This window comes from Eleutherodactylus coqui, chromosome 1 (genome assembly GCF_035609145.1).
Source record: "Eleutherodactylus coqui strain aEleCoq1 chromosome 1, aEleCoq1.hap1, whole genome shotgun sequence".
Classification (NCBI taxonomy): Eukaryota; Metazoa; Chordata; class Amphibia; order Anura; family Eleutherodactylidae; genus Eleutherodactylus; species Eleutherodactylus coqui.
The window spans coordinates 360,171,275-360,185,032 of NC_089837.1; the positions used below are offsets into that span (position 1 = coordinate 360,171,275).

General features: G+C 41.9%; 1 protein-coding gene across 4 annotated transcripts in view; it reads right to left on the reverse strand.

Moving 5' to 3' along the window:
* Positions 1 to 1,088: 1,088 nt before the first annotated feature.
* Positions 1,089 to 13,758, reverse strand: part of TBC1D8 (TBC1 domain family member 8) — a 72,902-nt gene continuing 60,232 nt past the window's right edge. For 3 of the 4 annotated variants that reach the window (XM_066577704.1, XM_066577689.1, XM_066577711.1), the window contains 9 exons: positions 9,032 to 9,317; positions 8,223 to 8,352; positions 7,354 to 7,452; positions 6,561 to 6,629; positions 6,120 to 6,360; positions 5,938 to 6,003; positions 4,867 to 4,956; positions 4,071 to 4,171; positions 1,089 to 2,208 (listed from right to left, as the gene is read on the reverse strand). In XM_066577704.1, the coding sequence (XP_066433801.1) occupies positions 1,780 to 2,208; positions 4,071 to 4,171; positions 4,867 to 4,956; positions 5,938 to 6,003; positions 6,120 to 6,360; positions 6,561 to 6,629; positions 7,354 to 7,452; positions 8,223 to 8,352; positions 9,032 to 9,317 (1,511 nt within the window). In that variant the 3' untranslated portion in view covers positions 1,089 to 1,779. The remainder of the gene's footprint in view (positions 2,209 to 4,070; positions 4,172 to 4,866; positions 4,957 to 5,937; positions 6,004 to 6,119; positions 6,361 to 6,560; positions 6,630 to 7,353; positions 7,453 to 8,222; positions 8,353 to 9,031; positions 9,318 to 13,758) is intronic. The other variant, XM_066577696.1, reaches the window with a different exon arrangement.

Below are 13,758 nucleotides of genomic sequence, written 5' to 3' on the forward strand. Positions count from 1 at the left end.
TACAAATCGTTCCGGAAATACAAGGTCTCATACAGCTACATTAGAAAACAATTAAAGTTATGACTACTCGAATACAAAACAAAATGATTTGGGTGTTGCAATATCCCCCCCGGGAGCAGGAGCCAGCAGACAGAACTCCGCTGTGAGCCTATCTGACAGATAGGCTGACCGTGGAGAACCGTGGCAATTTGCAGCATGCTGCGAATTGCCGGCCGCGAGCGGAGAAGGACAGGAGGGCATCGCTTTCCATAGCAACGCTGCGGAAAGCTTCAGACGGCGTGATTCGTCGGCGAAATCACGCCCGTGGACAGAAGCCCTTACTGGTTTTTAAAGACTAAAATTAAATTAATTAGTTAGGTCATCAAATGCAATTAAGGCAACTAAGTTATGTGCCAAATCTATTTCCACTAGACAAATTCTAAATCCCAAATAAATGTGACATTTTCAGCAATTTTTTCTTCCAACTTCAATGAGACTTTTAGGAGGTATAAGAGTACTATTACCTGCAGCTGGTTACACTCCTGTAACGCTCTCATTTTACCAGTAATTGTTATCTTTTGAGCGATAATCATTGCTTATAACTGCACTGACATTGTGCAGTTTTCGTTACCCCATCGCTCATCGTTGTCTTTCAGCAGGCTGAAAGACAACAGTGAGCCTTATCAGGGATTCACAGTGGGATACAGCTGATACTATTGTTTTAGCTGTATCCCGCTCCCTGATGACAGGCCGGGTATGAAGAACAGAGCGGTCCAGCTTTGTTCTCCACACCCCGCTCAGAGAGCTCAGCCGGGCGCTCTGAGCGGGGAACAGCCAGATGCAGAAGACAAGCGGCCCCGCTTGTCTTCTGCATCCTCCACTCGGAGCGCCAGGTGATCACTCAACGTTTAAGCGATCATCTTGCGCTGTAAATGAAAACGATTATTGCTCAAAATACATCTTTTGATAATCGTTGTGTCTAAATGGGCCTTTAGCTTTAAGATGGTCTGTTTCAGCTTCTAGAAGCCTCACGTTACTCACTGCCTGGTGTAGCAACCACTGAGGTAGCAGTTTTAAATGACCTTTATGTTAAGAATAAGTCATTGTAGTAAAAAAAAAAAAGTTTTATTGAAAAGTGCAGCTTTTCACAAACCAAGACAAAAAGCACAAAAATCAGTCAAACTGACATCTCAACGACATAACAATTCTAATGCAAAATCAAACAGAATAAAAGTTTCAATTTCCAGCATTGAAACATCATTAGTGCAAACAGAAAAAAATTAACTGAAACTCACATATACAAAACTTCAGACATGACATAAACCCTGAACAAGATGAAACAAAAACAGTTTGGCATGCCAGTACTGGATACAAATGAGTTTTGGAAGCTGTGTAAGCATCTCCTCTCCTCAGGATGGCTTCACAGAAGTGATGCATCTGAAGAATGAGAAGTCATCCAGTGTGCTTTGGTAAGTCAAGAATACAAAATGTCAGTGGTAGCCACTTATCTGCTGCAACTCTTGTGTCCCTGCACTCCAGAACTAGTCTCTTCTTCTGATGATCAACCAGAGAACTCGAGGGTAACACAAAGTTGTTTCCGTCTTACTTCAGTGACCCATTTAGCTTCATATATAGGAAGAAAGTCCTTCGTGCTTTCCAATGGTTGGCGACAATAAATATTATATATATATATATTTATATATGACCACCAGTGATGTTCACACTATCAGTGAACTAATTGTTCCCTTCACTCTAGCTGCCATATGTTAAAATCCAGGCAACAGCAATATTTACAGCTGTTCAAGACAGAATGGGGGATTGCTGGCTAATTCCATTAGTCTTGAGGCTGTAAGGATTCATTTTAGCACTTTCCAACTTTGGCTTCAGCTCCCATGGTTTCTCAAAGAAATTCACCAGTGACTGCTCTGTCAGGAGAGATGCCAATATGTGTTCCAGGGAAACTACCCAGTCAGTTTCAGGCAGTGGCTGGGTTGGGGTACTTGTGGTCTCAGAGAAAACACAATCTTGGTCTGACGAGCAGGCCCCATTTTCTGAATCTACAAACTCATCGGACGCACTACCTGAGCTTATGCTACTGCTGCGTTGGCCAACCTCTCCTATCTGAAGCAGAAGGGTTGTCACTGTGGCAATGGCTTGGTACAGATCGTTTTCCTCTGGGTCTTCGTGAAATAAGCTGTACAGCGTTTTGCAGAACTGGATAAATTCCTTCTGATGATAGAAACAGAAGATTTCTTAGAGGTTTTACAAAGAATGTTAAACAGGAATTTCAGATATTCTCGATATATGTTCACATTATGCTTGAAACTTGTCACTGGTGTAATAAATGGATACCGCTACTATTATTGCTTCTATAGGGGTCCATGAGACTTCTACATGTCTGCCATTTCATACTGAGGCTTTTTTTTTTTGGATTCAGAAAAAGTACCATGCCCCATCAGGCTCCATATGTAGAAGCATTGCTTTAAGAGGAGAGAGTATCCCCATACTTAAGGGCCATTTACACTGTATTACCGCGTAAAATTAATTCAAGCGAACAAATTTGTGCGATAATCGTCACATCTACATGCACATCCGTTGTGCACCATTTGTTTACAGTTTGTTGGTCACTCACTTTCAACAACAATGAAAATCATTGTGGAATTGCCGACTTCTCACTGAGTCACATAGCTGTGATCTGCCTGTCTAAATGCACTGCACAAGCGCCGACAACCTAAGGGTGACGTCAGGGCTCGTGCAGTCGTTAACACGACTGTTAGTCTAAATGGGCAATAGTTCCATACTAAAGGAGCCATATAGGCTCCCTGTGGGTGTACACAATCCCTGTCTACTCTATTTTCACTTTTTAACGCACCTTATCACAATGATGGGGTGCAATAAAAAGATCTGTTGAACGCTGTACAGTGCATTCAAAAAGCTGATAAAAATGGCAGCATTTTGCAGACGCTGCTCCGTGTGAGAGTAGAGTAGGTTTACATGTAGTCCAGATTTGATGCAGAAATTTCTATGGCTGAAAACCATTTCATATATCTAAATGGGATGACTCTACAGCATGTGCGCTGATTACCAATTCACTTTAGGAGTCAGGAACAGTGGCAGGAATATCTCACATCAAATCTGTGCTGACCAATAGAAATAGTCTGTCTTAAGGCGCATTTAGACACAACGATTATTGCTCCAAAGCCGTCTTTTGAGCGATAATTGTTGGGTGTAACTGCACTGACATTGTGCAGTTTTTGTTAACCAGTTGCTGATTGCTGATCTTTCAGCGTGCTTAAAGACAATGATGAGCCTTATCAGGAATTCACAGTGGGATACAGCAGATAGTATTGTTTCAGCTGTATCCCATTCCTCGAAGAAAGGCGGGGTGAGAAGAACAGAACAGTCCAGCGGTGTTCTTCATACCCCACTCAATGCGCTCGGCTGTATAACAGTCAGGTTGTGAATCGAGCAGAAGTGTTGTGGAATATAGATATATGCCCACCCCGCTTGTCTTCTGCATCCTCCGCTCAGAGTGCTCGGCTGTATAACAGTCAGGTTGTGAATCGAGCAGAAGTGTTGTGGAATAGATATATGCCCACCCCACTTGTCTTCTGCATCCTCCGCTCAGAGTGCTCGGCTGTATAACAGCTGGATGCAGAAGACAAGCAGCCCCGCTTGTTTTCTGCATCCCCCGCTTGGAGCGCAAGGTGATTGCTCAACGTTTGAGCGATCATCTTGCAGTGTAATGCAAACAACGATTATCGCTCAAAAGATATCTTTTGAGCAATAATTGTTGTCTAAATGGGCCTTTACTAATTGTACTAATTGGTATGACGAAAATGCATATAGGACAATATAAAAGTCTATAAAGTGTTCTTTTACCACAATATTTGCCATTGAAAAAGTGCACTGTTGCAAATATATTTTCATTTTAAGCCTCTTTTGCAAGGATCATCCAGAAAACTGAAAGTATTGGAACGCTGACTGAATTGTGAGGAGGGGTAATTTTCATATTTATGGTCAGCTAAGATCCCCCACACTTGGATCTCCCAAGTGTCAGAGGCTTCAGGAATGGAGAGGAGATACTATACCTGAGTCATTTTGGGTAGTTCTTTTTCTGTGCTTTTATCCTTCTCTCTTGCCAAGTCTCTAAGCATTTGTTTTAATTGTTTTTGATAATCCTTTTCCCCACCTGTGCAGAAAATAAAATAACGTTTAAATTCACATTTACCTGCCTTTTCAGGTTTCTAGTAAGACAGTTGTTCCTTTACAGAAACTAATCAACTGGAAAAAAAGAACAGTCTGCAAGTGACAAATTATGTGTAGTAAATTAAGGCCACTCAGGCTAGCAGGGAATATTCCATCTCCAAGGATTTAAAAGCACTGCCTGAGACAAAGTTACATTTTAGGAGGGCAGGAAATGGTAAAAAAAACAAAAACAAAATAAGCTGTACCAATCCATCCGATTCATTCAGCGCTGTCCCTCCGGTCCTCACCAGGCTTTATGCAGGCACCTGTGGTTATGAATTTCTGTATACACACATGACTACTGTAGCAGATCACTGACCTCAGCGATCTGATGTTACACACTGCGGAGGCCTATGATTAGCTGCAGTGGTAATGGGTATATACAGACATGTCACCACTGCAGTCATATAAGCAAAGCCATGCAGGGAGGATCAGACAGGTGATTAACACTGGTTTGAATTAATTTTTTTACCATTTCATGCTGTTTCTAAAATTCTGCTATATCCTAGGCAATCTCTAAGTAAATAATGGAACATTATCTTAGGTGAAAATTCACACTATAAGATTCTCAAGCTAATCTGTCTGGAAAGGTGTAGTAAAGGGAGAAACTGCAAATCTGAAAAGTAAGTGAACACATACTGTTTGGTTTTGTAAGCTTCAGCGGTCTGGTAGTGGATAAAAGTGGCCCCTTGAGAGGAGACTGACAGTTGTGGTCATTCTCTGTAAGAGCTATCAGAAAGGAAATTGACAAGTTTGACCAAACCAGAAAGGAAGACAGATATAGATATATAAAGAACATGACACATCAAACAAACAAATACAAAAATTACAGAACCCATTGATGTCCCTATACAAAGGCAGCACCCCATGCAAGATGTAAATATAGCTTAGATTGGTCGTCACTTAGCTGATGCATAAACATTTGTCATTATGAAGTAATCAGAGAGCTTTAAAAAGAACCTGGCATGTCCTCATGTCAGATGGGCCGGCTGCATAGCTTTACAGCCACAGCCCTGCTTACTCACACAGAGCCTTTTTTTGTTTATACTCACCCAGTTCAGGCTCTTATTAGATTTGGCTCCTGGCGCTTGGAATGGGTCAAGTAGGCAGTTCCCACCACTGTCATTCGAATCTGATGTCACGCTTTGACAGTGAGCGATGGGGACCGCCCAATATGACACATTACAAGTGCTGGCAACCAAATCTAAGGAAAGCTAGTCCATGGAAACAGGGGCGAGTATGAACAAAAGAAAATCTGTGATAAGACTCAGTGGGGCCATGGCTGCAAAGCTATGCAGTTGGCCCTGCTGACATGAGGGCATGACAGGGCCTCTAAACAACTTTACAGAAGGGCATAGTCTTCTTAAAGTGTACCTCTAATGATGATCACAGTCACATTTCCTGCCAGAATGACAGTGGAAAAGCAGCTGGTCAGGATACCTAGCTAACTATGTGACACGGAAGTCTAGTATTGTAAGGTCAGCTAAAGAACAGACCTTGTCCCATTCATCACTTTTAAACTTCTGGCAGGAGATGCAGCCCTCATCATGACCAATTTATGGCCAGGAAATTCATCATTCCAAGAGTAATACCTCCTAAATTATTTAACTTTTTTTTCAAGCAAAAGTGACACATTTTTAATATGTGATGGTAAGGCCATCTTCATGTATATGTGCCAACATCAATCTTTTTATGATCCAGATATCTCACCTGGTGGTATATGCAGTCTATACAACAACTTGATTTTTTCATTCATCTCACCATGATAAATAATGTCTGAAAAAATATAGGTATAGAATTGGTCTTTCATAGAACTGAAGTATTAGTCTAACACAACTGTACTAGTACACTATATAAATCCTTATTGTAATCATGTACACAAATTAAGTTACCCAAACACCACGCAAAAGACTTGAACTCAATCAGATGGTCCTGATTTTCATCCAGTAAACGGAACATTCTTTCTGCTAAAACTTCTGTATGAGATCCCCAGGGCCAAGGGGAGCACAATTTGAAGAGTGCAGTAAACTGTCGACTATCAATCTTGTAATGTTCTGCATAGGGTCTGCGGGGGTCATGGCGCTCCACTAGTGAAGAGATCCCTTCCCAGTAACGACTGATGAAATGCTCTCTCTGCAACAAAGCAAAGAAACTTAGACACTTAAAGTGACCTTCTGATCCTCCTGTCAGCACAGTGGGGCTGTACATTGTCATTGGGGTGAAAGCCATGTCAGGGAAGTTGGCAGCAATAAAATAACAGGGGGGTGATGACCTCACAGTCAGACTGGAAGTTATCAGACATTTCTGATTGTTGCCCTGTTCCTGGCCCTTACCTTAAACATGTCAAACAGATCTTCTAGATCTTCATGAAGAAAGGACACATCTGGCGCAACAACTCTGAGCTAAAAATGAAAGAGAGGCCTCTGGTGAGAATTACTGTCTTAAAGAAAGACAAAAATTAACCCTTTCCAATCCGATTTTGGATTCAGGGTTTCCTAAAAGGCTTTCTCTTTTTGCTGTTATACAACAGTTCCATCTGCTGGATAAAGCCAGTATGTGTGCGCTAGAGAGGCTGCGACAGCGGAGTGGCTGGCAATAGACAGTAAGAATACCCTGTCGGACGTTTTCTGACATTGATGCTATACAAGCTTCAATCAGAATGTAGGGAGATGTCAGACAGTGGATTGGAAAGGGTTAAGTCAGAAATAAATAAATTAGACACAATCCATTGGAAACTGCTATTATTCACTTGCATGTCAATATACTCATACTGAAATCATGACACAGCTCCTACGTTATATAACTTTTTACCTAATTGTATTCTGACAAACAGTACCATCACAATACATGTCCATTTGAAAAAAAAAATGGATATGATTCACCATTGCCTATTATTAAGCATATTGATTCATTGCATGACTCTGTGGTATCCAAATATCTGTGATTAGTGAAAGCACAGACTGCTAGTTCATATGGTTTCTTCCAGAGATCAGAGGCCCCATAGGAATTTGGCAGCATTTTGAACAACCTATTGCATTGACGCAGCATGCAGGTTTGGCTCATGTTAACGTGGGAATATGGAACAGATAACGGTGGTTATGCCATTAGCATTCATAAGATACTCACAACATTTTGTTTTGTAGTCTCCTCATGGCTCTGAAGAACACGGATCCTATGTTTACAACGCAAGTGTTCAATCTGTTCTACAGAACTGTTGCCAAATTTCTGGAATGGTATATAGCAAATCCATCAATTTATGATAACCGAACACAACTGACTCAAGCACACACACATATGATAACACAAGTGAGTGGATACCATAGCTGGAATACATTGTACATTAAGGGCTCATGTCCACGGGCAAAAGAAGAATTAAAATCCGCAGCAGATTTTAACTCTTCTCCTGCCCGCGGATCCGCACCCCATAGGGATGCATTTACCACCCGCAGGTAGATAAATACCCGCGGATGGTCAATAAAAGTGATTTTAAAAAAAATGGAGCATGAAAAAATCTGGACCATGCTCCATTTTCGGGCGGGTCTCCCGCGGGGACGGCTCCCGCGGGCTTCTATTGAAGCCTATGGAAGCCGTCCGGATCCGCGGGAGACCTAAAATAGGAATTTAAAAGAATTTACTCATCCGGAGCGGGCCGGAAAGGTCTTCTCTTCCTCACGGCCGGATCTTTCTTGCTTCGGCTCGGCGGATGTGCCCGGCGCATGCGCGCGGCACGTCAGTGACGTGCCGGCGACGTGCCGCCAGCGTGACGAGTTCATCCGCCGGCCGAAAAAGAAGATCCGGCTGTGAGGAAGAGAAGACTTTCCCCGCCCGCTCCGGATGGGTAAATTCTTTTAAATTCCTATTTTAAGCGCTCATGTCCGCGGGGCAGGAGGGACCCGCTGCAGATTCTCCATGTAGAATCCGTAGCGGGCCTGATTTTCCCCGTGGACATGAGGCCCAATGGTTTTCACTATTATTTCAGGCTTTTATTTACATACCTCATATGAATCCCGTATTAGATCTGCAATGTCAGTAACTGGGTAAAGCTCCTGTTCGTTATTCAGTAAGCTGTGCACATTTCCAGTCTGTGGCAGGGGGCTCTCCTCATTCCGGACATGCTCTAAAAATCTATTCGCAGGAAGATTTTTCATTAGAAACTGGGAGGTATATACAAAGCATAAGCAGCACAGCAATATTATTAATATAACTATTGCCTAGTAATGCACAACCCTAAGGCCCAATGTCCATGGGCAGATTTGATTTGCGGAACCCGTGCATGAGATCCGCAAATCAAGCTGCCCATAGGGAAGCATTGGGCGTCCGCACTTTATTTAACACCTGCGGATTTCTTTTAATTTGATTTGCGGATGCTCCATTTTACCGTGGCTGTGCCCCATTCATCTCTATGGCAGCTTGCGATCCGCAGTGCATCCGCAAATACATTTAAAGGTTAAAATCAATTAGAGAGTTGGTGAAAAGGCTGGGAGGTGGGGTTGCAGATTCAGTTTATCTGCGTGGGGGGGAAAAAAAACGCAATATGCAAGCAGTGAAAAATCAATTTAACGATGACTCGCAGTGCATCCGCTGCAGAAATACGCATGAAAAATCCATGCGTGCCTTCGACATGAGACCGCCTAAAGAATATTTTATGATGAGTCTATGTAACAAGGGCTTAATCAATCAACAAACTGAGAAGATTGTGCTGGAATTATACATGTTTGTATAATATAAAAATACATTTGGTTATATAGCGGTCATTATTTATTCCACCAATTTGGAATGAAGTGGAAAAAAAAACCTCTCTAACCTGCTTAGGATCATTAACGCCTGTCCATCATCCTTACTGCTGCAAAGTTCAACAGCTGTCGCATCCAGAACTGCCAGTCCAATCTGGAAAATGACCTTAATGCCATCAAAGAAGAAGCAGTCCACGACATTGACAGAGCTCTGCAGGGGCATAATGCTGATGAAGAGTGTGAGGAACCAAGACAAGGAGATGGAAGCCAACGTGGATAAGTCAGTGATATGCTCTGCCAGCTCAGGAAGCCGCTCATGTATGAGTTCTTCAAAAATGGACTGGTCAACCTGAGCCCCTGTCAAGAATGTTCAGAGAAAGTAAGAACACCAAAGCTTAGAATCTAAACATTTTACCATTCTATACCTAGACATTTATGTTTGTAACAGATTAACTCTCCAAGGCACTTTGAAATGACCGATTAAGGCTCAATGCACACGCGGGAGAAATTCTGCGGCGAGATCTCACGCACAATTTACGCTGTTGCACGCTGCCTTAGGATTGCATTAGTTTATGCAATCCTATGCCGACAGCCACGATTTGACCGCGTGAAAACTTGCGTGGTAACAAAGTCGCGGCATGTCCTATTTCAGTGCGAGCCTCAAAGGCTGGCACTGCCAAGTCATTGCTGACGCCCGGCAGTGCGCCAGCTGGCACATCCACAGAGCAGAGCAGAGCAAAGACGCCAAGCAGGTAAGCCGCGGGTCACTGCAGAGACACGGGTTGCATCCCACTGCGAGAATTCTAGCAGCCGGAATCCGCCATCTGCATTCACCTTAATGGAGAGAACCATTCATGTGAACGTTCATCCTCCCGATTATTGGCCTGTCTGAATATTCCAGCGATCAGTCAACGAACGAGCAAATGCTCATTCACTGGATTGGATCTTTTGTGTGGGGTATAAAACTGCTCCCTCATCAGCAGCACACTTCCCTGTGTAAATGGGGATGTGCTGCTAGAGAACCCTATCAGTAAGGGGACGAACGATGGAATTAACGATTATTCGTTCCCATACTACTGATCCTCTGCTGCATGTAAACAGCAGTAACAAGTGCCGATCAACAAACTTGTTACAATGGGCAGAGAATTGGGCCTTTGGGGCCCTTTCACACTGAACAATTATTGCTCAAATTCTCACTGGATCCCAGGAATCTGAACGATACAGTGCCTGCACGATCTGAACAACAAAAGATCATTTACTTGCTTATTGGTAGTTGCTCAGATGGTGTGGGCATGAAAATCAAATGACAAAAAATGCCCTCTGTGAAAAGATAGGTCATCTATGAATGACTGCCCGTTTACTGTGAATGGAGGCAGGTGGCCCAAAAAAATCTCCGCCCCACCTCCACTCACTGAGCGATAATCGTTAGTTACTGGGTGAAAGAACAGGAGAGATCAATACTGGGACGACTGCTAGGCGTATTTACGCCCGACAATCTTCCCATGTAAAAGGGCTCTTACTTTATAAGTGATATAAGTAACAATAAGCGCTGCGGAATAAGTTGGCACCATACAAATAATATATAATAATAAATCTTTATTACACATAATACATAATATTATGGGTTAGTAATAATATTGTAAGTGTATGAATAATAACAATCTCTGGCCCTTATATGACTTGTATGCTGCATTTTTCTTCAGTATTCCCATCAGCAGGTTCCAACTCTAATTTTCAGTTCTCTCAGCTGATTTGTGGAGACCAACTGCTATAATGTCTCCTATACAATGCACATGGAGAAAAAAAGGCAGATTCTAGTCCCTATCTATAGGACACACAAACAGCAGTACTGAGCAACTTTAAATGTGATTCCAGTAGATGTAGGACAGTCAAGACCTATTTACATGCAACGATTATCACTCAAAATGCGTTCAAATGGCGAAAAGTGAACGTTACATGTAAACGCAGGCAGTCATGCACTATTCGTTCACTTGTCGTTTAGTGCTGGTTTTTAGCTGGCATAAAGATAGTCGTCAGGCAGTTCAAAATTCGTTCCATTTGAATGGAAATCGTTGTCTTTTGAGCGGCTTGACGACTTGAGGGAAGTAAACAATGTACTCATTGTGTATGCCTTGCATATACAATGAGTACATCGTTTACTCATGCCTGGAGAAGACAATGTAATTCTGCTGGCCAGATAATCCCTCACATAAACACATGCCAACCTGAGCAAACAACTAGTTCTGCTTCTACTAAAAGTTTACTTTAGCTAATGAGGGAAATCAAGATGATGTCAAGCCATTATCTGTACGTGTAATTTTATGCAAAAAAAAAAGTTGTCAGTTTGTTCAGCCATTTAAATGGCCCCTAAGTCACTTACTATTAGCTGCAGGATGTCCCTGTGTGTCCCTGCTTTTGTTTCCCTCCTCATCCCCTCCTCCATATACTTTAATGAGCAACCTGAGTGGTTACCATCCTCCACTTCATGTGCTATTTGTTACTTGAGACAGACTTCATTTCACAACGGGCAATTGCAAGCAAATTAAAAGAAAGTGAGATCCCTAGTGGCGGCACTTTAGAAAGATTTTTCATCGCAAACAGATCCTTTTAGGTAAATCAAGTGATTTGCACGTTTTCTAGTCATCACATTATCTGTTATAATTACACAAGATTTCTCAAAGTACAGTGATCATCTAACATATTTACTGGACTTGACCAACTAAAAGCGAAGTAAAATGAAATTCCCACTAAAGTGCAAGCTTGTAACTTAAAATTTCCAACATTGGGAGGATCTTTACTAGAGATGAGCAAGCATACTCGTTAAGGTGATTTACTCGAGAGAGCATCGCCTTTTTCAAGTAACTGCTGTCTCGTCCCTGAAGATTCTGGGGGGCCACGGGGGTGAGTGGGGGGTTGCGGAGGGGATCGGGAGGGAGAGAGAGACATATCGTTCTTACTCTCCACCCGGCTCCCCTCCGCCGCCCCCGAATCTTCAGGGACGAGCCAGCAGTTACTCGAAAAAGGCGATGCTCTCTCGAGTAAATCGCCTTAACGAGTATGTTCACTCATCTCTAATCTTTACCAATACTAGTGCAAAAGAGTGTAGCAGCCGACAACCAGATTCCACCTTTTGGCTTTGTTGACTAGTATATGCAACTGCTCCATTTTGCCTTTGCACTAGTGTTAATGACTGTAAGGGATATGTAGCAAATGTGGATGGGTGCTTGCAATAAATAAAACACTCCTCTCCACTATTTCACTTGTATTTTGTTAACCCCTTGAGTGGCACGCCCGGAACAAGCTGTGACATTGTGCCCTGCCTGCACAGACCCACACAGAGCAGTGCAGGACTTTAAAATAAGAAGCAGGGAGATACTGCCGATCTGCCGGCAATCTCCCGCTTTTAAATTCAAACCCCTGAACTAGTCCGTTTACAGGTTGCCATAGAGACCATCGGCTTGTCAGAAGCAAGCCGATGGTCACTGTGGCAGGGAGAGCTGGTGCTTGGCTGTCAGAGGACAGCCAGGCACCAGCTCTTACAGCAGAGATAAGAGAAAACCTCTGATCTCTGCTGTGTTAACCCTTTAAATGATGCAGTCTATGTGACTGCAGCATGTAAAGGGCTGTCACCAGCGGACCCCCAGAATGTGATCAGGGGGTCCTGATGGGTCTCTGTGAAAGTCCCCTAAAGGGACAAAAAAAAGTTTAAAAAAAAGTAAAAAAAAATAAAACACACTTGTCTCCCTTTACTTTGTAAAAAATTAAAAAGAAAATTACACGTGGTATCCGTGCGTCGTAATGACCCAGAGGAGGAAGTTAGTATATTATTTAACCCCTTCATGATGCGGCCCCTTTTTTTCTTTTTTGCCCATTTCTTTTTTTTACTCCCCCTGTTTAAAAAAATCATAACTCCTTTATTTATCTATTGAAGTTGCTGTATGAGGGCTTGTTTTTTGTGGGACGAGTTGTATTTTTCAATGGTGCTATTTAAAGTACCATATAACATACTGAAAAACTTTTACAAAATTCTAAGTGGAGTAAAATGAAAAAAAACAAATGACATTCCACTATCTTTCAGTGCGTTTTGTTTCTACGGCGCACAAACTGCAACAAAAACGACATGATAACTTTTTTCTATGAGTCAGTACGATTACTACGATACCAAACTTGTATAATTTTTTTTTTGCTGTAGTACTTGTATTTTTTTTTCAAAGACATTTAATTTTTTTAAATTATTTTCTGCTGCATCTTCTGCACACAATAACTTTTTTTATTTTTCTGTCGACATACTTGATCAAGGGCTCATTTTTTGCAGGAGGTCCTGTAGTTTACGTTAGTGCTAATTTAGAATACATGCGACTTTTTGATCGCTTTTTATTGCATTTTTTCTGGGAGACAGGGTGACTGAAAAAGTGCATTTGTGGCGTTCTTTATTTTTTTTTCGGACTACGTTCACCGTGCGGGAAAAATAATGCACTACTTTGATACATTGGACATTTACGGATGCGGCGATACCAAATATGCATTTTTCTTTTATGACTTAGATTTTTTATTATAGATATGACAAAAGGAGGGTGATTTAAACTTTTATTACTTATTTTTTAAAGTGTGAAAAGGTCGTGAAAAAGAAAAAAAAACTATTATAATTTGGAATTGGCATAATCGTACCGGCCTGTAGAATGACTTTTATTAACATTATTAATACTGCTCAGAGAATGCAGTGAAAAATAAAAATAAAAAACATGCCGGAGTTACAGATTTTGTTAATCTTGCCACTAGAAAAAATGGAATAAAAAGC